Source organism: Megalobrama amblycephala, linkage group LG9 (assembly GCF_018812025.1).
Source record: "Megalobrama amblycephala isolate DHTTF-2021 linkage group LG9, ASM1881202v1, whole genome shotgun sequence".
In the NCBI taxonomy this organism is placed as follows: Eukaryota; Metazoa; Chordata; class Actinopteri; order Cypriniformes; family Xenocyprididae; genus Megalobrama; species Megalobrama amblycephala.
Window position 1 is genome coordinate 10,080,989 of NC_063052.1, and position 21,632 is coordinate 10,102,620.

Consider the following 21,632-nt stretch of genomic DNA (forward strand, 5'->3'; position numbering starts at 1 on the left):
AGCATCAAAGTGCCATTTATTGCTTGAATTTCATGATAAAATGGACAGAATTTGAAAGCTGAGACTTTGTTTCTTATCAGAAGTAACAAAGCACAAAAGATCTTTGCGACTATTGGATGGAAGGCACACCACAATTAACGTTTGTGTAGGAAAAAACTATGGGTGATTCATAGGGTCGCATTAACTTTGACAGCCCTAACTTAACATAAGAGATATTTTCTTCATAGTATGAGTTGCAGTCTGACTGCAATCTTTCCAGCCCCCTTTTGATCGAAAGGATATAATCGGCCCTGATAATCGGCTGTTTTTAAACAATCGGCCAATGGCCGATAGTGAAAATAATTGCTTCTATTGGCCGATACATTGGTACATCCCTACTCTGTATATATCTTTCCATGCCTTTTCTCATGATCCAGAAACACTGAAAAGTTCAGTTTTAGGACTAGGCATTTAAAAAAAAAAAAACCTTTTTTTCTTTGTGAAGAAGCATGTCAGAGGTGTCTGAGACAAGAGGAGTTTTTAATCAGCATGGTTTGATTGGCTCAAAGACACATACATCAATCAAAGTGCATTAGCAAGTTACTGCGGTGTAGGGAACTGTCACTTAGAAGTTTCAGAGATCAGATGAGTATGAGAATCTCAAGCAATAAAAGAGAGAAGCAGCTCAGAGCCGTCTCGTTGAGCTTCTAGTGGTGGAGGAGAGCAGGTGATGGGTTTTCCAACTCGTATTCTTGCCCTGTCAAGTTACAAAGAGCTCTTTTTAAATCTACAACACCTGAATCTCTCCACAGCCAACTCAGCACATACAGATAGGGAGGAAATGTCTCCAACAAAAACTTATCTGACAGATAAAGAATTCATTTTGAATTGTTCTCGCATTTTCACTTTTTGAAATCAGACAGACTCTGCTAAACCCCTTTTCTTCTTGGTTCTACAAAGCCCCTCTGCTTTCACACGGCAAAAAGGCGGGATTAAGATGCGGAGATGTCAGGGAGGAGATAGGAAAGCTGGAGGCGGCTCTCGCTCCTGAGGCGATGATGGAAAGTTGAATGCAGGGGGAGGAGAAGTGCATTTCACATGCATGGAGAACAGACACGTCATCAAGCATTGCAGACAGGGCTAGAATTTGAAGTGGAGTGAAAGTTTCTGAGGTTTAGGATTTCTTACGTTAAGAGTCAGCTTTCTTTTAATTTAGAGATATGTAGCTGTACAAGCTGCTTCACTGTTAGACTCTTTTAAGGTTCTTAGAAATACAAAATCCTTCACTTGCAAAAAGAATGAAATATAAAAACACATCCATTTTTATAGAGGGTAGAAGAAAAAATGTTGGGATAAAAAAAAAAATAAGGAACAAAAACATTTCACCTTGCCTGGATTCAGTCAAAATGTCTCCTCATTAACATTATCTGGAAAGCTCATGTAGGTGAAATACTGTGTCTTACCCTTGTTCAGATTCACTCCTGCGGCCTCTGCTCTATTTGTCCCTGATTGCATATTGTTTATTGTATATTTTTAGGTCTCAAATTTGGCCTGAAGAAACTCATTAAGGAGAAAGTCAATTGGGGATTTGCACAGCTGGGGGTGAGAAACGACATCCCAGAGATGCCATCCACACTGTGAAATGCAAGCCCAGGGTAATTGGAGGTGGCTGAATGTGGGAATGTGGATTAGTTTGTTAGTTCAAGCAATCATGCATCACTTCTGAGGACAGTTTTATATGGTGATGAAATAGAAAATGGTGCAATCAGAACAAAAATGCACAAGGGAAAAAGTCACATAAAATATTTTGGCTGTTTGATACACGCTCCGAACCACTGATTTGAAACAAAAGATTCGTAAAGCTTTGAAGCTTCATGAAGCAGTGTTTTGAAATAGCCCACCACTAGATATTGTTGAATAAAGTCGTTATTTTGTTTTTTGGCACACAAAAAGTGTTCTCGTTGCTTCGTAACATTAAGGTTGAACCACTGTAGTCACATGAACTGTTTTAAATACGTCTTTAGTAGCTTTCTGGGCATTGAAAGTGTTAACTGTCTTGCTGGCAATGCAGGCCTCACTGAGCCATCGGATTTTATCAAAAATATCTTAATTTGTGTTCCGAAGATGAATGAAGGTCTTACGGGTGTGGAACGACTTGAGTAAGTAATAAATGATAGACTTTTCATTTTTGGGTGAACTAACCCTTTAAAAATGACCAAATATGGTTTGATTGAAGTCATCAAACAAATCTTGGATTTGACTGTTGAATGTTTGAAAAGAGGTTTAGCCTTAAACATAAAAAGACTGTGTACTCATATTATCAATCTGCACTATTTTTGGCATAAGAAGCACTAATGGAAACAGAGGTTTATATGCTAATATTTCAGTAGATGTGTGGCTACATTCAGCCAGACTTGCATTATTATAATAATAAGATAAAGCAGCATTATTATATAATACATAAAAGGTGTTGACATTTCTCACTCCTGCGTCAAACCCCACAGAGACCCAGCATGAGAAGAGCCTAACAAGCAAAAGTGCAAAACAACATGCATTAAGAGTATAAAGTGATGAATGATATCAAACAAGTCCTAACAAACTTTAAACTTGAGATTCGGCCTCAAAACAAGCAGAGCTTCTCATGTTTCCTCACATTATTAGGGCACAAGCCAGTCTTGTATGAAACCACTAGCCAGTAGTTTCTGAAGGACTTCAAAACGTCTTAAAAATTAGACTAATTACTCTGAGGATATAAATTGCCATTTGAAAATCAAAAGTATAAATACTGAGGCACCCCCACTTACTACTCGATTCTGCTGCATGAGAAAGTAAGGGGAAAGATGAGAAGGTCCCAAATTTCCATAACTATATTTTTGAGAAACAGCCCTGGCAGTCTTGAGAACAAGGCATGGCATCGCTCTTTAAACGCTGAGCCATTTTCCACAAGTCCTTGTTCTTTCATGCTTTTTTCCCCCCCTCCTTTTTTTCATTTTAAGTATTACCAGACCTTATAAAAGTACAACATTTGAATGGAAATTGTAAAATAAGGAGCAATGAGTACTTTTGGCTGACTCAAGCTTGCCTAGTTGGCATACAGATACAGCAAATGTAAGCACAGAAGGCTTCACTAAAGAGTGCATTCAGTTAAACAATGATAGTTGGGCATTCGGATTCATTTGGAATATGACACTATATATACATTTCCTCTTCAAGATCCATCGCCTTAGATTTGTTTGCTGTATTAATGGATAGTTCACCCAAAAAGTAAGCTACTGACATGATTTACTCACCTTCATGTTCTTCAAAACATATGACTTTATTTTTTCTGTGGAAAGCAAAAGGAGATGTTTTAAAGAATGGTGCTGTTCACTCTTTTTCATGCGAATATGATGCTGATTGAGACTTTTAAGCTTCATTGTGCAAAAATACAACAAAGTATCATAAAAGTGGCCCTACAACTGTTCCAAGTCTTCTGGAGCAGGAAAATGATTAATATTGACATCCGCTTCAGTTGTATCAGATGAGTTCTTGAGAGAAGCTGTGACACATGATTCATGAACGAATTTTCAGTGAATCCCTTTGTCCGGTTCACAAACCAATCTGAATGCTTTATTCGTGAATCAGTTCATCTGATTTATTGATCCATTCGCAGCAGTTCTCTAGTTCAGTGGATAACCACTTTAATGTTGGTCTGTTTCTAACACAAAACTATGACTGTAAAGACTTGGTATGTAGTGCACCAACACTTTTATTGTGCTTTTAAAGCATATCATGCTTTCTGAAGCTTGAAAGTGTCAGTCTCCATGAGGACTAACAATGGCGGCCAGTACACTTCTTCAAAATATCTCCTTTCATGTTCCATCAAATCCTATGGGTTTAGATTGACATGCAGGTTAGTAAATGATAGTAGAATTTTAATTTTTGACTGAAGTACCCCTTTAACTATTCCTTTAAAAATTCATAATGTTATGTTGGAAGTAGTATGAATTAAACATACAGAATCTTAGCTGTCTGAGCTAGCCTCTGACAAAGTCATCCTTTGATTTGGAGACCAGGCCCTTACCTTCAGCTGATGCCAGTCGACCCCCGTGACCCAAGCAGATGGTGAGAAGCACCAGAGAGGAGCAGATGACCCTCATGACTCCCTCCTTCAGCTCCTAACCATGATAAAAAAAGATTAAGTGAACAGGTGAGAGAAACCAAGACCGATGTAAATAATCAGGAAACAGGTGTGTTAAGAAATACTGTTCTAAGCTCATTCTTAATGACACAGCCATTTAATACCTTACGTCTTTTACATTTAATACCATACGTCTGCAATAAAAGAGCTTCGAAATAATTGCTGGAAAGTGTAAGAAAGCTTGTGGGAGCAGTCATAATCAATACAGCGGTTAAAGGCCAGATTAATAATGGTGCCTAAAGGGTTGGATGGGTGCTTTTAGAGTATAAATTGCGCTAATGATCCAAAGCATTTCCAATAAAGCTTTGTAACCCATGACGTTTGACGATTATCATTACAGTGTCCATCTGTCCCTTTCAGTAACAGTGTCATCTCTCACATACACAGAAACACAATGCTTCACAATACTGAATAATGCACAGTACACTGCCTACTATTAAAACAATAATAATATGTAAAACAGAAGCCATTATTCCACTCTAAATGTTTCAGTCTGTGCAGGAACTCATCAATTTTCATGTTTAATTCTTGAAGAGGCGTCCAGATATCATCTTGGAAATAAAAAGGTTGATTTGCATTTTTAATCCCATTTTGTGCAGAAATCAAATAAATAAGTCATATAAATATGGTAAAACATTATATTACTTCTGGTTCATCCATTACATTGGAAATAAAAGTAGAGCATATTGCATTATGGGATACAGTATACATAAGGTTATCCAAGTAGGCTACTACTGTTCAAAAGTTTGGGTATAAGTAAGATTCTTGTGCTCAAGAAGGCTGCATTTATTTGATTAAAATACAACTGTTTTCTATTTTAATAATATCATTTTAAATTGTCATTTTCAGCATCATTACTCCAGTCTTCACTGTCACATGTTCCTTAATCAATGTTGAAAACAGTTGAGATGTGTTTTTGTGGAAACTGCGATATATATATTTTCAGGATCCTTTGATAAATAGAAAGTTCAAAATGCATTTATTTAAAATATAATTTTTTTGTAACATTTTAAATGTCTTTACTGTCACTTTTGATCAATTTATTTGCATCCTTGCTGGATAATTTCTTTAAACAACAAGAACAACAACTAAAGGTACTGACTCCAAACTTTTGAACTGTAATGTACAATGGACTATATAGTGCAGAAACAATAAGAGTAGCAAGGTAGTATGCTATTCTGAACATAGCAATAATATAGTGCAAAATTAAAAAAAAAAAAAAAAAAAAAAATAGCTGTTTAAATTATTTAAACACACAAAACACATGTTGGGTACTCATGCTTCATAGGGACAACTGTAAAATCGAAGAGTGAAATTAATGAAATAAAATGAGTTTGTTTCACTCAAATAATAAGGAAAGTTCATTGTATTTAATAGAAAAATATTGCGTGAACTCAAAATTTCATTGTAGTAAGCTGAACTTAAAAGGTTAGTTCACCCAAAAATGAAAATAATGTAATTTATTACTCACCCTCATGCCGTTCCACACCCGTAAGACCTTCGTTAATCTTCAGAACACAAATTAAAATTGCTGGCTATGCAGGCCTCACGGAGCCATCGGATTTCAACAAAAATATCTTCATTTGCATTCCGAAGATTAACGAAGGTCTTACGGGTGTGGAACGACATGAGGGTGAGTAATAAATGACAGAATTTTCATTTTTGGGTGAACTAACCCTTTAATATGATTGAGTTGAGCTGCAGCATGCTTTGCATCGGACTGTATAAATAAATGTTGAAATTAAGTGTTATTTTTTGCATTCGCTATTTACACGGTGGAATTTGCAAGTGTAAAAACCGAATGCTTCTCTAGCAGACCATCTACGGGACGAGCCGGATTCCACCAAAGCATTATCTTATGCACACAATAATAATCTTTTACACTGTAATCCTTTTATTTTTAATATTTGGCATGTTTTTGTGCTGCTGCGCATCCCTGGTGTGTAACAAGCAGAGTGTACGCGCATTGTGCACCCGCCTATAGGCGCATATCAATAACGCACTCTTTAAATAACAAAAATAAATAAAAAATATTGCACCATTGACTTGACCAGGTTTCAGTTGGTCAATGGCGCAGTCTATTTCAGCTGCTTCAAAATAGCAGCGCACCAACAATGCACCTGAACACACCTAATTTTCATACCAGCACACCCATGCGTGCACAAATGGGTGCAAATGCATTTGCTATATAAACAACATTGCGCAGTACATGAAAATGATAACTGTGTTGGGCTGAAACTAGCAAAAAACATTTACGTCACGCCTGGCCACGTGTATGATAGGGCCCAAAAATTTTAATTTCTACTAACTTAAAAAAATTAGTTAGTTTACTTAAATGTTTTCAGGTAATAAGTTTGCTCAAATGTTTTGAGTATTCTGAACTTATCGAGTTTTACAGTGTAGACATAATGATTATTATACTGTACAAACTGTATATTCTATCCCCTAACCCTAAACCCATCACAGAAAACTTTCTTTACATTTTTTTTTTTTTTTTTTTTTTTTACAATTTTTCCTTTACATTTTCAAAAAACATCATTCTGTATGATTTATAAGATGTTTTCCTCATGGGGACCAAAAAGTGTCCCCGCAAGGACAAAGATTTTAGATATTGCCATCATAGTGGGGACATTTTGACCCCATTACATAGGGTTTAGCAGGACTACACACACACACAAACACACACACACAAAGAATTCCGTTTTCCCTTGCTATTAAATATAAGAAGTGTTCTTATGTGTACAAATGATTTATGTGTATTATCTTTCAGTGCATATGGAGGGATTCAGCATCTGTAATTGCTTGTAACATGCAAATGAAACTAAACAGACGATAAAGTATATCTCAAACATGTTTATATGTGTTCACGGAACCAACACCACCTCACTTTCCTCTTTACAGACATGCTGTTCACTCAAAGTGACCCTCACTGGCATGTCTGGACATGAACCTGTCAGAGTGATGTATTAGTCAGAACGCCCGAGGGACAAGGTCTTCTCCTCGGCCTTTAATGGCTTTCTTGTAAATTTCAGCTTGTCGGCGATGTTTGTGCAGGCAACACCTAATCTGCATCCTCCGACTGAGGTCACACCACCTGTAGGCGCTATACCAGTTGAGACACCGAAAGTGAAGGTGTCATGCGAAATAACACCACCCCAGAGTATACACTATCACCTGAAGATGAGAAACGCTCTACCTTTCTTTCACCGGCCGCCCGCACGTCTGTTTGTATCATTCCGTTTCAGTTATTTACAAAGCTCTACCTCACTTCTCACCACGAAATCAACAGTGTTCTAGTAAACAAGACAACATCCATTTCAGGTGAGCGAGGCGGAGATACTCCATTACCTGTATTCAATGCCTCTGGGCAATTTCTCATTACCATTCGCTTCCACGCACAGAAAAAGGAATGGAAATTAAAGCTTGTGCTTGTTTTGTTCCCATTTCACTCTGTTTGCTGTGCAGCGAGAACAGCTGGACCGCGCAGATAAAGGAAAGAGTCTCTCTCGCATTCTGTCTTGGCTCAGTGCCTGGAAATCTGAAGTGAATGTCTATAGTTGAAATGGCAAAAAGCACTAGTTAGGGAATCAAGTATGTGGGCTACAAACGACAATTCATAGCGTTTCAATGAAAGATTGATCGTTACAATCAATCTACGCATGCGAAAACAATAATCCGGGACCATCTAAGAGAATGGCTAAAAGTGACAATGTGATTTTTAATAAACAAGCGCTTTAATTAGCTATTGTTAAAACGTCTACAGTCATTTTGTTTTGCAGACCGCTGACAGGAAGGAGGCTGTCAAGAAGCCGCGTAGTGTGTTGTTTTCATGTCAGAGCCTGAGAGCTCAGGGAAAGAGGGAGTGTTAGACTCTCTCTCTCTCTCTCTCTCTCTCTCTCTCTTCAGAACAGTGCAAACAAGCGACAAACAGTATTCTTATTTTATGAAGGTCTTTAGTGCTGTCAGCTATTCGCTGGGTTATAAATCACTATTTTGGAGGTGCTAAAAATGTAACTGGTGTGAAAACCTAATGATATGACATCATAAACATCCTAAAAGGTTAAATAGAAAGGCTGAACCTGGTGCATATACCCAAATTTTCAGCACAGACCATTTGGATACAGGAACCTGGGAGCTAGAGAGACACTTCAAACACATGCAGGGAGCAATCCAGAGAGATTTATAATCGGGTCTGTGGCATTTGTAATCATGTCTGCGGCACTGTTTAACCTTCAATTACATCTGTTTTGCAATCATTCTTTTCCAAAGGAGCATTTATCTCTTTTTTTCTGCTTCTCACTCAAGGAGACTGGAATTGGTTTGCTTGAAGCTTGAAGCTTGAAACTAAATCGAATTCTTAATGGAACATATGCCAAATTCACCAAATGGGAATAGTCTGTGTCCACAAGTTATGTCTCCTCACCTTGACTCCCCCCGCATTAAACCAGATGGTTTTACCATCAGATTGAGCATGCATTTTTTCCACTCCCACGGGCTGATTTTGAAAAAAAGCCCTGTGTGTACCCTAGGCAGAGAGTGTGCTGAGAAGGTTTAGAAAGAGATCATGAATGAACTATGGTCTGTATCAAATTTAAAAGCACCTTGCCAGAAGGTTGCATGAAAGAACTGTCCTTCACATTACACTTAAGCTGCATCGTGACACGCAATGCCTATTCGGAAATTATCAGAGAGAAGTGTGAGATTGCACAGCTGCACGCTGCAGATGCTTCCAAACCTTCTCTTCTCCTCATACAGACAACATCACAGGGATGTGATTATAATCCAAACGTTATTGTGACACGCAGCTGTCCAGATGTGCGTGTGGAAAGAGCAGCTCATTTTTCATTTTATAACTTTAAACAATACTACTGTGATTTGTATTAATGTAAAGCAAAACCAATGTAGGTAATATTATTATTAGCCAGAATTAAATATATTTTTCTCTCATTTTTGTTGTTGTTTTATTATACCCTTGCGATTTATTTCTTAGTGTGCATAATTTTTTTAGATTTGTAAAAAAAAAAAGTTGTTCATTACAAATCAATATTTCCCCTCATACTGTTTGTGTTAAATTGAGCAATATATATATATATATATATATATATATATATATATATATATATATATATATATATATATATATATAAGCAGTAAAGAAAAGGCGACGCTATCAGAATACCCTGAGCGCGCGCGTTATCACGCTCTACCGCTTGGGGGCCACGTTTAGGGCAACAAGTCAAAAACTTTTTACCAAAAACCAAAGTGGTCAAAAGTGCAATAGCAAAAAAATAAAATTAAATAAAATACACATTTGGACTAACAGCATGTGGAGTATAACATGTGCCAAATTAAATGAAAAAAAAAACGTTGTGAACCGCACATTTGAATAATGAAGGAAATAGCCTAAATTTAAACGGCTATATAACTAATATCTGATATAGAACGAAACATTCCTATCATTTGCATCCTCACAAAGCATGAAACGCGTGATTATATGCATACAGTAGCCTATATTGATAAATAAATTACGTCAAATATGGAATAGGCTGCAAATGTCACGTTTCAGACGTAAATAGCCTATAACTAATGAAAAAACCTAAACTATATCTCCCTGGGGGGTTTGCAAGGATCCTTGTCATCGTAAAGATTCCCCATATGACAGACCACCAAAAAAAACGTAATTTTACCTTCTGCGTTCGTTAATCCAATGAATTATGGCCACATTAATCCACAGAAAACTGTTCTTAGTGTAATCCAGTTTGCTGAAAGAGCTTCCAAGAGTCCTCTCCTGCGTGGATAAAGTTTTTGCCTGGGAGTTCTCCTTCTCCAACTCTTTTCTCCCCTCCCCTCACAGTTGTTTTAATAAACTTTCCCCTCTCTGTCGTTTCTTGATGGGAGAATCTCCAGGATACGCGCGATGACATCATCAGCTGAAGTGTGTGGAAACGCGCCGCAGGCTTTTCTTTCCGCTCCCACAAGTCCTGCTTTGTTTGATGATTCCCCCTTTTCAACTATGATTCCACGGCTGAGGAACTTATCTGAGGTCATGGTAATGCAGACATCGTTGTGGGTTAGACAGGTCATCGGTGACTGAAAACCAAAGGCAAAATATTACAAAGTGCTGCCACAGTTTTGATGGTAACCATATGGTTAATCTGCAAAAAAGTCGTCTGGTCCTTGTTCTGTTGTTTTGGCTTTGGCGGTAAACATGTGGATTGAATTGTATTTGTTTCCTGTAACTATAATATACGTTTTTAATCGAAATAAGTTGCTGACCCCTATAAAAGTTCACTGTGGTAATTCATAACTTCTTGCAAAAACATTCCCAGTGTCCAAATATGCATATTTAAGTAAAAGCAGTATGTATGATATCTGAATAGCCTACACTATTGATGAAACAGTATACCTGGAGGACATGCTGCTCCCTCTTTGAGATGTCCAACCACTTTTCCCATAAGGCCATTGGAGCTGAAGAGTTGTTGTGCTTTGGCTGTTTGATAGTTTACAGTGAAATATAATGCTGAAGGTTTTAGAAGCACAACATGTATGGGTAGGCTAATTATTGGCAAACTACAATATGAAAGTATTACAAATTATTTGGAAATATGAATCTAATGCCACAAACAATAATCCTTCACAACAATCAAAGTTTCTCATTGAAAATGAATTGTTAGCAGCTCGTGCTGTACTTGACCAATCACTTCAGCTGTTATCTGCCTTCCCATAGTAAAAGTTTCTTCAAAAGGAGCTAAACGGGTGCGTTTCCCGTACAACGACGAAACTCGCTGCTAACTATACACTGTTAACGATTTTCTTGTATTTTTACAGTACAGTACTGGCTGCACGGTTGCCAGCAAGTTACTGTATTTTGATTTACAATTGTAATTGTACTGTAATTCAATTTACAGTACACAAGAACAGTACTGTAATTCTACAAAACAGTACTGTATTTTTACTGCATTTTCTACTTTTACTTTGCTTCTGCTGTAATTAATACAATATTGTACTGTAATATCAATATTGATATATTACTGCTAAATATTACTGCAATTTTCAAAATAATAACTAATAATGTTAATATTATAATTATATAATATGTAGTTATTACAGTATATACATTTATGAAGTAATATTAATGATGACAGAACTACCTGCAAATCAAAAATATGTTTTATTCAATCAATTAAACTATTAAAACCATTTTATTTAAAACCATTGCATGTTCAGTGACCTGTACATCGTTGAAGAAATCAACTAACTAGTCACAACTGTTTCCCGAAATCGTATTGTCGCAAATTTGTCGTTCAACTACGTTGGTGAATGATGTTATGCATGTGGTGGAGTAATAACTTCTGTTAATGAATGAATCAGTAACACTTTACAATAAGGTTCATTAATTAAACAGTTAATGTGTTAACTAACATGAACTAACCATGAGCAATACTTGTTATTGTATTTACTAATCTTTGTTAATGTTAGTTATTGAAAATACAGTTGTTCATTGTTTGTTCATGTTAGTTCACAGTGCATTAACTAATGTTAACAAGATTTTAATAATGTATTAGTAAATGTTGAAATTGAACATGAACAAAGATTAATAAATGCTCTATAAGTGCAGTTCATTATTAGTTCATGTTAACTAATGTTAACTAATGAACCTTATTGTAAAGTGTTACCAATGAATCCGTTTGAAATCTAATTAATGTTAGATTTATTTTAATAGAAATTACAGACATGGCATCTGCGGACTAATTCTCATTTGTCTCACGTATGCACATGCGCACTCTTCAAAAACGGCTCTAAATCTCTTGACAAACTAAAAGATTTAAATTATTTTGTATAGGCTATATTCGAAATAAAAGATATAGATTATACTGAATGTCAAATTGCTCACTTTTGCTCAAGATTATGATTTATTAAGTCCACATGTCATAAAAACAAGAAACTAAGCTTTTAACCACATTGAGAGCTGTTGTTGAGAGCTGCACAACTTTGCGATGCTGTTTGCGAATGTTCGTTGGAACTGTGGATTCGTTGAAATATGTTGATAACGACGGAACTTGCGACCATAGTTGGCGACCGAAGCAACGCTTTCGGGAAACACACCCCTTATCAGGTAACATAAAATCTATAAAAGTCCTGCTCATAGGCCTATATACAGTTCTGCCATAATAGTTTAGCTACATCAATCTTTCTTATAAATTTACATTCCCCTTGCAGAAGCAATGTTTAGCTTCTTTTTTTTTTTGTCTTTTTTTTTTTATGACAAATTTTTAAAGACTGCCTCAAAGAAGTTGCAAGAACAAGTATGTTTGTAGAGTGTATTTGAACTCCAAAATATATTTAAACTTTTTAACATCCTTGTACCAATGGGCTGTGGGTATCAGGTATCTTTAATTCTTAATTTTATCTGATCTTTTCTAGATCTTGATAGCCACACTAAAGATCCAAAATTTGGGAAACCTGGTTTGAATTGTTGTTTTGCACCATGATATGGTATTAATGGGCTAAGAGCCCTGGATGTCATTTATGTCTAACACTTCTGATTTGCACAGCAAAGGCACTGATAAGTCATGGCTTGATAAAGTCAGCTTGCTTTAACAACCTAATACATTTCATAGAACAAGGCTGCTAAACTACTTTTGCCATCTTCAGTCTTTTTTGCACAAAGGGCATAACCTTTGACTTAACCTGCTCATAAGCTTTGACTTAACCTGCTCATCTGTGTCTTAACAATGACCTGGTTCTCTTAAAGTTCAAGGCATCTAGAAAAACAGGATGTAAGTGGCTGGAGCGATGACAGGAACATCTGGAAAAAAAATGTGCTATCTATCCTCATGTGCCTCTAGTCCTAGACTATGCTAAACATAAGGTCCAAAGTCGAGAAATACTCGAGAAAGTATGTTTCAGAGCGTTGGATTGTCCATAATATATCAGGACCAATCCCAGGGAGTGAGAAGGGCCAGATTTTACATACTAATGCTGCATCATTGTGTTCCTGAGTTAGCCTCACCATATGAAGTCCAACATTCCCCTCTGTGATTGTGCTGTGCTGTTTGGAACGATGGACAATCTTGATGTCATATTGTAAAATATAGATGAGATGATGTAAACTACGTTGTAAAAACCTACCCCGGGGATACAAATAAGCAGCAGCAGTGGTGCTGGAGCACAGCCAAAACATGTTTCATCTGCAGTTAGACCATTAAATAATATGACAGAGAGGACTAGCTTTCATATTCAGTCTGGGTTCTACATATCAAATTTTTTATGATCCCCTGTCTGGCTTTGGCATCGATTTCCACCTATGTTCTTTAAAGCAGGAGAAGAGTAGACAGAAATAGAAGACCCTATGCAGGAAAGCTTTAAAAAGCATCCAAAAATTCTCTTAAAATATCTGTAGAATATATTTGTGGGTAGAGTGTCTTAAAACACTGGATGCTAGCAGTATATTTAATGAATATAATAATTGAAAATTGATCATTGATTCTCATGTAAAGCCCAAAGTGCACGTACTGACAAAGAGGATGCTGCATGAGACTGAAGTGCCAAAATACCATTTAAAAGTTTTGGGTGAGTAAAAAAAAAAAAAAAAAATGAAAGAAATTAATTTGTTTCATCAGGATGAAGGATGCAAGGATGCATTAAATTGATCAAAAGTGACAGTAAAGTCTTTTACATTGTTACCAAAAAAAAAAAAAATCTATTTAAAATAAATGCTGAACTCTTAAACTTTCTGTTTATCAGAGAATCCTGAAAAAAGTGTAAGTTTCATTCTACAGTTTCTTGTGACTGGGATTTTTGTATACATGCTGTGCAAAGCAAACAGCTTTTTTGCATAGTATAAATTAAGATGAGACTATACCCTGCCAAATGTGAAACGCCTCTAGTCAGATTTTGTTGATCATTCAAATGGATCCATGAAATTTTAATGGAATGAGAAAAGTAATTGGATAATGGAAAAAAAAGGTCAGGCACAAATGATGCCAGTATTCCAGCTTGATATGCTTGACATTATTTGTAACATTTCTCAAAGTTTCTGAGAACATTTGTAATAGGTTTGTTGATCAGAATAATGTTTGAATGTGGGTAAGCAATTTTCAGTGAAGAGAAATGGCTTTCTATGAGGAATGTCCTTTTCTGCTTGCCCATAAAGCCTAAGGCAAACTGCAAGACTGAAGATAGTTCCCATTCATACTGGCTTGTGAATTCCTGAATTTGAATTGAGGTAGCAAACTTAAAGGGATAGTTCACCCAAACATGAAAATTCTGTCATTCTTCAAGTTGTTTGAAACCTGTATGAATTTCTTTCTTCTGCTGAGCACAAAAGATGATATTTTGAGTCAATGGGGTCCATCAACTATGGAAGCCCGTTTCTGCCACTAAATAAAAAATAAAAACAGTAATTGCGACTTTGTATCCCAGAATTCTGACTTTTTTCTCAATTGCGAGTTACAAAGTCAGAATTGCGAGATATAAACTCGTAATTGCGTGATATAAAGTCAGAATTCTGACTTTTTTCTCGCAATTCTGACTTTATAATTCACAATTGTGAGAAAAAAAAAAATCAGAATTCTGAGATATAAACTCACAATTGCGTGATATAAAGTCACAATTCCAACTTTTTTTCTCGCAATTCTGACTTTTTTCTCACAATTGCGAGTTTATATCTCAGAGTTGACTTTATATCACACAATTGGGAGTTTTTCTCAGAATTGACTTTATATCATGCAATTGCAAGTTTATCTCAGAATTGACTTTATATCACGCAATTATGAGTTTATATCTCAGGATTGTGACTTTATATCTCGCAACTCTAACTTTATATCACACAATTGTGAGGAAAAAAATTCAAAATTCTGAGATATAAACTCGCAATTGCCTGATATAAAGTCACAATTCTGACTTTTTTTCCTCGCAATTCTGACTTTTTTTCTCACAATTGCGAGTTTATATCTCAGAATTGTAACTTTACATCACGCAATTGCGAGTTTATATCTCGCAATTCTGACTTTTTATCATGCAATTGTGAGTTTATATCTCAGAATTGTGACTTTATAACACGTAATTATAAGAAAAAGGTCAGATTTGTCAGATATAAACTTGCAATTGTGAGATGAAGTCACAATTACTGTAATTTTTTTTATTTAGTGGCGGAAATGGGCTTCCATAATCCACTGTTTGGTTACCCATATTTTTGTGACAGAATTTTCATTTTTGGGTGAACTATCCCTTTAAGGATGCAGAACGGAATAACATTTAACTAGAAAAGGAAAGTTCTTTAAGAAACATTTGAAAGTTTTAGAAGTTTTACAGCCATCCATACAAACAAAGTATTATTTGAAATGTCACCTAGAAGGTTGCATTAATTTATATTCATTACATTTAACAAATTTGTCGCCCAGGGTGGAAGAACACTTCGATCCCCAAAATGCATGTCAAATTTCTTTGAGTTGTAATTGAATAAATTCCTATTCCTGCAGTGTCAGTTCAAATTCACGCTTGTTGGAGCACATCTCAAAAACAAGCACACTAAAAGAGGATTGTGATGGAGACTTCTTGGCATAGAATAGTCAACGACTGAAAACATCAGAGGTGACAAGCTTAAGCCTTGCAGTATGCTGGCTATACACTTATGCTAAAAGTTTAGAATCTTTTTTTTTTTTTTTTCTGTATTGAAGAAGCATTAAAGTGTTTTATTTTTTTTAATCTCCTGCTGCTACCCCATCTGTCTCGTTTCAATGACTCAAATTCCTTTGCCCATCTCAAGCTTGTGTTTCTTCACTCTTGAGCAAAGTCCATTTAAAGGAATATGGCCTGGCAGTCTTTTTTTTTTGGCCTTTAACTTCCATTCCATACAGTTTTGCACTCTTAAGAGGATGAGGGATGGGGAGAAAAAAAAAAAGATCTGTTTTTTTTTTTTTTTTCTCACCAAATGCTCTTGGTGGATGATTCTCGAATAGCATCACAGAGAAGTCAATGCTCAAGGACTGGGCACACCTATCCAACCACAACAATTGGATTTGATTTCAAGGTTCAGCAGAGAGTAACAGATATGAATCATCTAATCTATGAGCTTGAACACAGACCCTTAGACACATATGAGAGCCTCATGGAAAGAAGCCACAACAATTTACTTTTGCAACCTAAAAATGAAAATACATATTTACAGAAACATTGTAAAAAAAAAAAAAAAAAACAACACTGCTGTTTGATCAAACAATTATTAATTTTAATCCTATCCCATTATGACCCATATAGCAAAATATATGGTAGATATGTTGTAAACAGCTTCTTAAGAAAAAATATATTTTTTTAAATGAAAACATACAGTACACTCTTAAAAATAAAGGTTCATTGGTGGTTCCATGAAGAACATTTAAAGAAGAATGTTTCCATTGTTCTTTATAGTGAAAAAGGTTCTTCAGATTATTAAAATGTTCTTCACACTAAGAAAAAAATGGTTCTTCTAAGAACTGATTACTGAAAGGTTCTTTAGGGAACCAAAAATGGTACTTCTATGGCATCACTGCAAAAAACACCTGTTGGAACCTTAAAGGTGCCCTAGAACTTCTTTTTAAAAGATGTAATATAAGTCTAAGGTGTCCCCTGAATGTGTCTGTGAAGTTTCAGCTCAAAATACCCCATAGATTTTTTTTTTAATTAATTTTTTTAACTGCCTATTTTGGGGCATCATTAACTATGCACCGATATATAGGTTGCAGCCCCTTTAATTCTCGTGCTCCCCCTCCCCCGGAGCTCGCGCTTGCCTTGAACAGCATAAACACAGTTTACACAGCTAATATAACCCTCAAAATGGATCTTTACAAGATGTTCGTCATGCATGCTGCTTGCATACATACATCGGATCATGTAAGTATAGTATTTATTTGGATGTATTACATTTGATTCTGAATGAGTTTGAGGCTATGCTGCGTGGCTAAAGCTAACACACTGTTGGAGAGATTTATAAAGAAAAGTTGTGTTTATGCATTATACAGACTGCAAGTGTTTAAAAATGAAAATAGCTACGTCTCCGTGAATACAGTAAGAAACGATGGTAACTTTAACCACATTTAACAGTACGTTAGCAACATGCTAACAAAACATTTAGAAAGACAATTCACAAATATCACTAAAAATATCATGCTATCATGGATCATGTCACTTATTATTGCTCCATCTGCCATTTTTCGCTATTGTTCTTGCTTGCTTACCTAGTCTGATGATTCAGCTCTGCACATCCAGATGTTCTGCCCTTGTCTAATGGCTTGATCATGGGCTGGCATATGCAAATATTGGGGGCGTACATATTAATGATCCCGACTGTTACGTAACAGTCAGTGTTATGTTGAGATTCGCCTGTTCTTCGGAGGTCTTTTAAACAAATGAGATTTATAAAAGAAGGAGGAAACAATGGAGTTTGAAACTCAGTGTATGTCTTTTCCATGTACTGAACTCTTGTTATTCAACTATGCCAATATAAATTCAATATTTAATTCTAGGGCACCTTTAATTTTTAAGAGTGTGTAGTTTCAAAATGCCAAAATATATTACAAAATGCAAGTACTTTGTAGATGCTTTCTAAAATTTCTATATGAGTGTCAGCTCATTCTGTGTGTCACTGTCAAAGCAAATGAGTAATAAAACTCACTCATAAGGACCGGCTGTCTATAAGTTGGTTTTTACAATTAATTAATTGTAGCAGACATTATCATAATCTATATTAATTGTGCAGCCCTATAGAAAGCCAAAGACTGCTTTGCATAATTAAGGCAATGTAGTCCCTACACACATTTCCAGAACAGAAAAGAAAGTTCTGGCCCAGAAAAATTGGCACCGCACCAGCCCCTAAAATCTGCTGAACCAGCAACCACTTACACCAGAAACCAAGGAAACGGTATAATATCTGCACCAAGATAAGTTTTCAGACCAGCAACCAAATTTGACAAAGACTGACACAAAACAAAACTTGATCACTCCCATAATCTCGATCCTAATTAATAGACAGCTGTTGTAGAGCAGAGAGAGAGAGAAAGAAGCAAGATAAGTGGACAGATTGGTGGAGCATGTTAAAGTTTTCTTCACAGTGTTAGAGACAATATGGCTGACACTTCTGCCACATCCAATGCCAAAAAAAAAAGGAAAATATAGCGCTCATGGCCAACTGACACATATTCAGAGACTTTCTTTTACAGTCCCATTTAGGAAGTAAGAGATGGAAAAAACTAGGGGGATGGAACTTGCTGAGACAGAGGAATATAGTCATGACCACAACAGCCAATAGAGTTTGGAGCACTTACAAATGTGCCTCAATTACATAAGGTTGACATTTATGACATTTGAATATTTTAGGCTGAGTTGGATAAAATTTTCTTCTAAAACTTATTTATTTAAACTTGAATATGATTGTATTGTATAATTTGATTGGGTTTAAGAATAATATTGGAAAATCTGTGTGGCAATAAAGATTCTATTCTATTCTATTCTATTCTATTCTATTCTATTCTATTCTATTCTATCAGAGCAGATGATACAATAGACCCTGCAGTAACTTGGAGGAGATGGATGGGATAGACAGCCTCTTTGGGAATTCCTTGCACACTCACAATCCCCAATTTTTCCAGACATCCTTCCAAACATGCACCGCAAAGCTGATCCTAACATGAATCCGGACTTTTTTTTTGCCAAATGTATTTTCCAGTCAAGATGTAAAACAGCCTCCGTTCTTCACAGACTGTTTTTCACTTCTCTTACAACTTTCATTTCGACTGAATCCCTGCAGCTACACATAATTTAGCTTCACAACCAACTTCAAACTTTCAAGGACAAACCATAGTGGAAGCAATCAAGTGCACTCATTCAACCTAATGCACCACAGCATTCAACCTAATGCACCACAGCAATAAAAAGTGTACAAATGATGTACATTCAACAGCTAGAGAATACTTAAAATGCACTGTGAGGGTCATGCCGAATGAATTCCCGCATCTTGCCAGAAGATGACTCCCGTGGCTCATCCTTCCATTTTCCAAACCGCTTGTCCAAAGTGAGTACAGCATAATATCATACAGGTATAAGTTTCTTTTTAATTGATTATTAAATAGTTTCATTAAGGTTGCTAGTTTCCATGACAGAGTTCAAGGTAAATCTTTTCATTACTACTGGAGCTGCCAGTTTGCTAAGCTTCAAATGATTATTAAACAGCAAGCACAAACTATGCAAAAGCGACCGCCCTTCCGGTACACTCAGTGTCTGAATTCGCTCACTTGTTTTCATTCACTCCTTCAACTGGACTATATTAGTGGACTAATGTAGGGAATAGTGAATAAGGGTATAGGGGGCGATTTCGAAAACAGCTAGTGTTTCTGAACAAATCGGTTTAGTGAACGATCCATTAATGACTCATAATACACTCACTTGTCAACATCTACGATGTAACCTGCTGAAAAGCTTCCAAGCACTAATGTTGTACCTCACATTGCCATCATTACAATTATTTAAAACCATTTTTGATTGTCTTTACAAAATTTTACTGTGCAATGGAATTTTCAGAAAAAAATATAGCTGTGAGCGGCAATTATCGGGGTTCAAGCGCTTTAAGGCCTTAAAGCACATGCGTAAAAAGGTATTATGTTTTATTTAGCAAGCTTAGATCATAGATGGAAAAGACTGTTTACATCCAATACAGGAAGTTTAAAGGAACACTCCACTTTTTTTGAAAATAGTTTCCAACTCCCCTAGAGTTAAACAGTTGAGTTTTACCTTTTTCGAATCCATTCAGCCGATCTCCGGGTCTGGCGGTACCACTTTTAGCATAGCTTAGCATAGTTCATTGAATCTGATGAGACCAATAGCATCTCGCTCAAAAAAACGTCCAAAGAGTTTCGATATTTTTCCTATTTAATACTTGACTCTTCTGTAGTTACATCGTGTACTAAGGCCGACGGAAAATGAAAAGTTGCGATTTTCTGGGCCAATATGGCTAGGAACTATACTTTCATTTTGGCGTAATAATCAATGAACCTACCTTGGGTGCAGCAGGCACAATGATATTACGCAGCACCTCTCACAAATGTCTCCATGGTTGCAAGGCATGCTCCCTGTGCAAACGGGGTCACAGTCGCTGCGTAATATCATTGCGCCTGCTGCACCCAAGGTACGGCAGCAAAGTTCATTGATTATTACACCGGAAAGAGAGTATATTTCCTAGCCATATCGGCCTAGAAAATCGCACCTTTTCATTTTCCGTTGGTCTTAGTACACGATGTAACTACAGAAGAGTCAAGTTTTAAATAGGAAAAATATTGAAACTCTTTGGTCATTTTTTTGAGCGAGATGCTAACGGTCTAATCAGATTCAATGAACTATGCTAAGCTATGCTAAAAGTGGTACCGCCAGACCCGGAGATTGGCTGAATGGATTTAAAAACGGTAAAACTGTTTACCTCTAGGGGAGTTGGAAAATTAGCCTATTTTCAAAAATAGTGGCATGTTCCTTTAACATAGGAAATATATCGTTTTTAAAGCTTTTTAACAGTTATATTGCCACCTATGGTCCGATCTCCATAAAAGTTGCATGGCATGCTTCTTTAGAGCCATATGCTGCATGTGCTCACCTATTTTCATAAAGTTCTTTTTGTTTAGGATTTATAGGCTTTTGTGAGCACTTGGCCACACCTCTTTTCTAAATTAACCTGTTATAGCTACCCAAAGGATAAAGTTAAACTTTTTTGGATAATTATTGACCTAGAGAATCCATAGAATTGTACTGCACTGGTTTGGTTCTGATCGGTCAAAAAACCTAGGACTAGTTCGCAAAAGTAGGTTTTTTACATAATCACGAATATTTAACGAATGATTCAATTGACAGTGGCTGTCCCAGAGGCAAAGTTGCTCAGAATGAGGAGTTATACAACATGGTATGAATGTTGTGGGCATGTGCAAAAAATTGCTCGATACACAATCCCCCTGATGCCCGTTTTCTTTTGAATTTCTCACAGGCCTCTAGGACAGTGAGTCAAACTTGCCCAGCAAGTTTCATTCCAATCGGCCTCCGTTAACCTTGTCTGAGAGCTGCTCAAATTTCATTGGCCGATGTCGGACATTTTTTTCGAGATACATCAATGTCCTCATACACGATCATGGCAACTTGGACAAAGACACTGCATGCCAATTTTCAAGTCAACTGGTCTAACAGTGAAGTAGTTATAGCCATTTACATGTGTTTTTGTAGCCATTTACATGTGTTTTGTAGCCAGTCTCTCACATTGGTGTGCTGAGTTTAGTGAAAATATCTCATTCCGTTCACGAGTTATAGCCATTTTAGTAAAAGTGGCTCCACCCACTTGTAACATTTTGGAAGCCCTTAGGGGCCGTGAATTTATTTTTTTTTTTTTGATAATTATTTACAATCAGACTCCAGAGAATCTTGCTGCACTGGTTTGGTTCCGATCGGGCCAAAACCTAAATAA

At 36.4% G+C, this 21,632-nt stretch overlaps 1 protein-coding gene across 1 annotated transcript in view; it reads right to left on the reverse strand.

Moving 5' to 3' along the window:
* Positions 1-10,158, reverse strand: part of col16a1 (collagen, type XVI, alpha 1) — a 91,866-nt gene extending 81,708 nt beyond the window's left edge. Inside the window, 2 exon segments of the mRNA XM_048201530.1 lie at positions 4,043-4,136; positions 9,847-10,158. Of these exon segments, the coding sequence (XP_048057487.1) occupies positions 4,043-4,118 (76 nt within the window). The 5' untranslated portion in view covers positions 4,119-4,136; positions 9,847-10,158.
* Between the last annotated feature and the right edge of the window lie 11,474 nt (positions 10,159-21,632).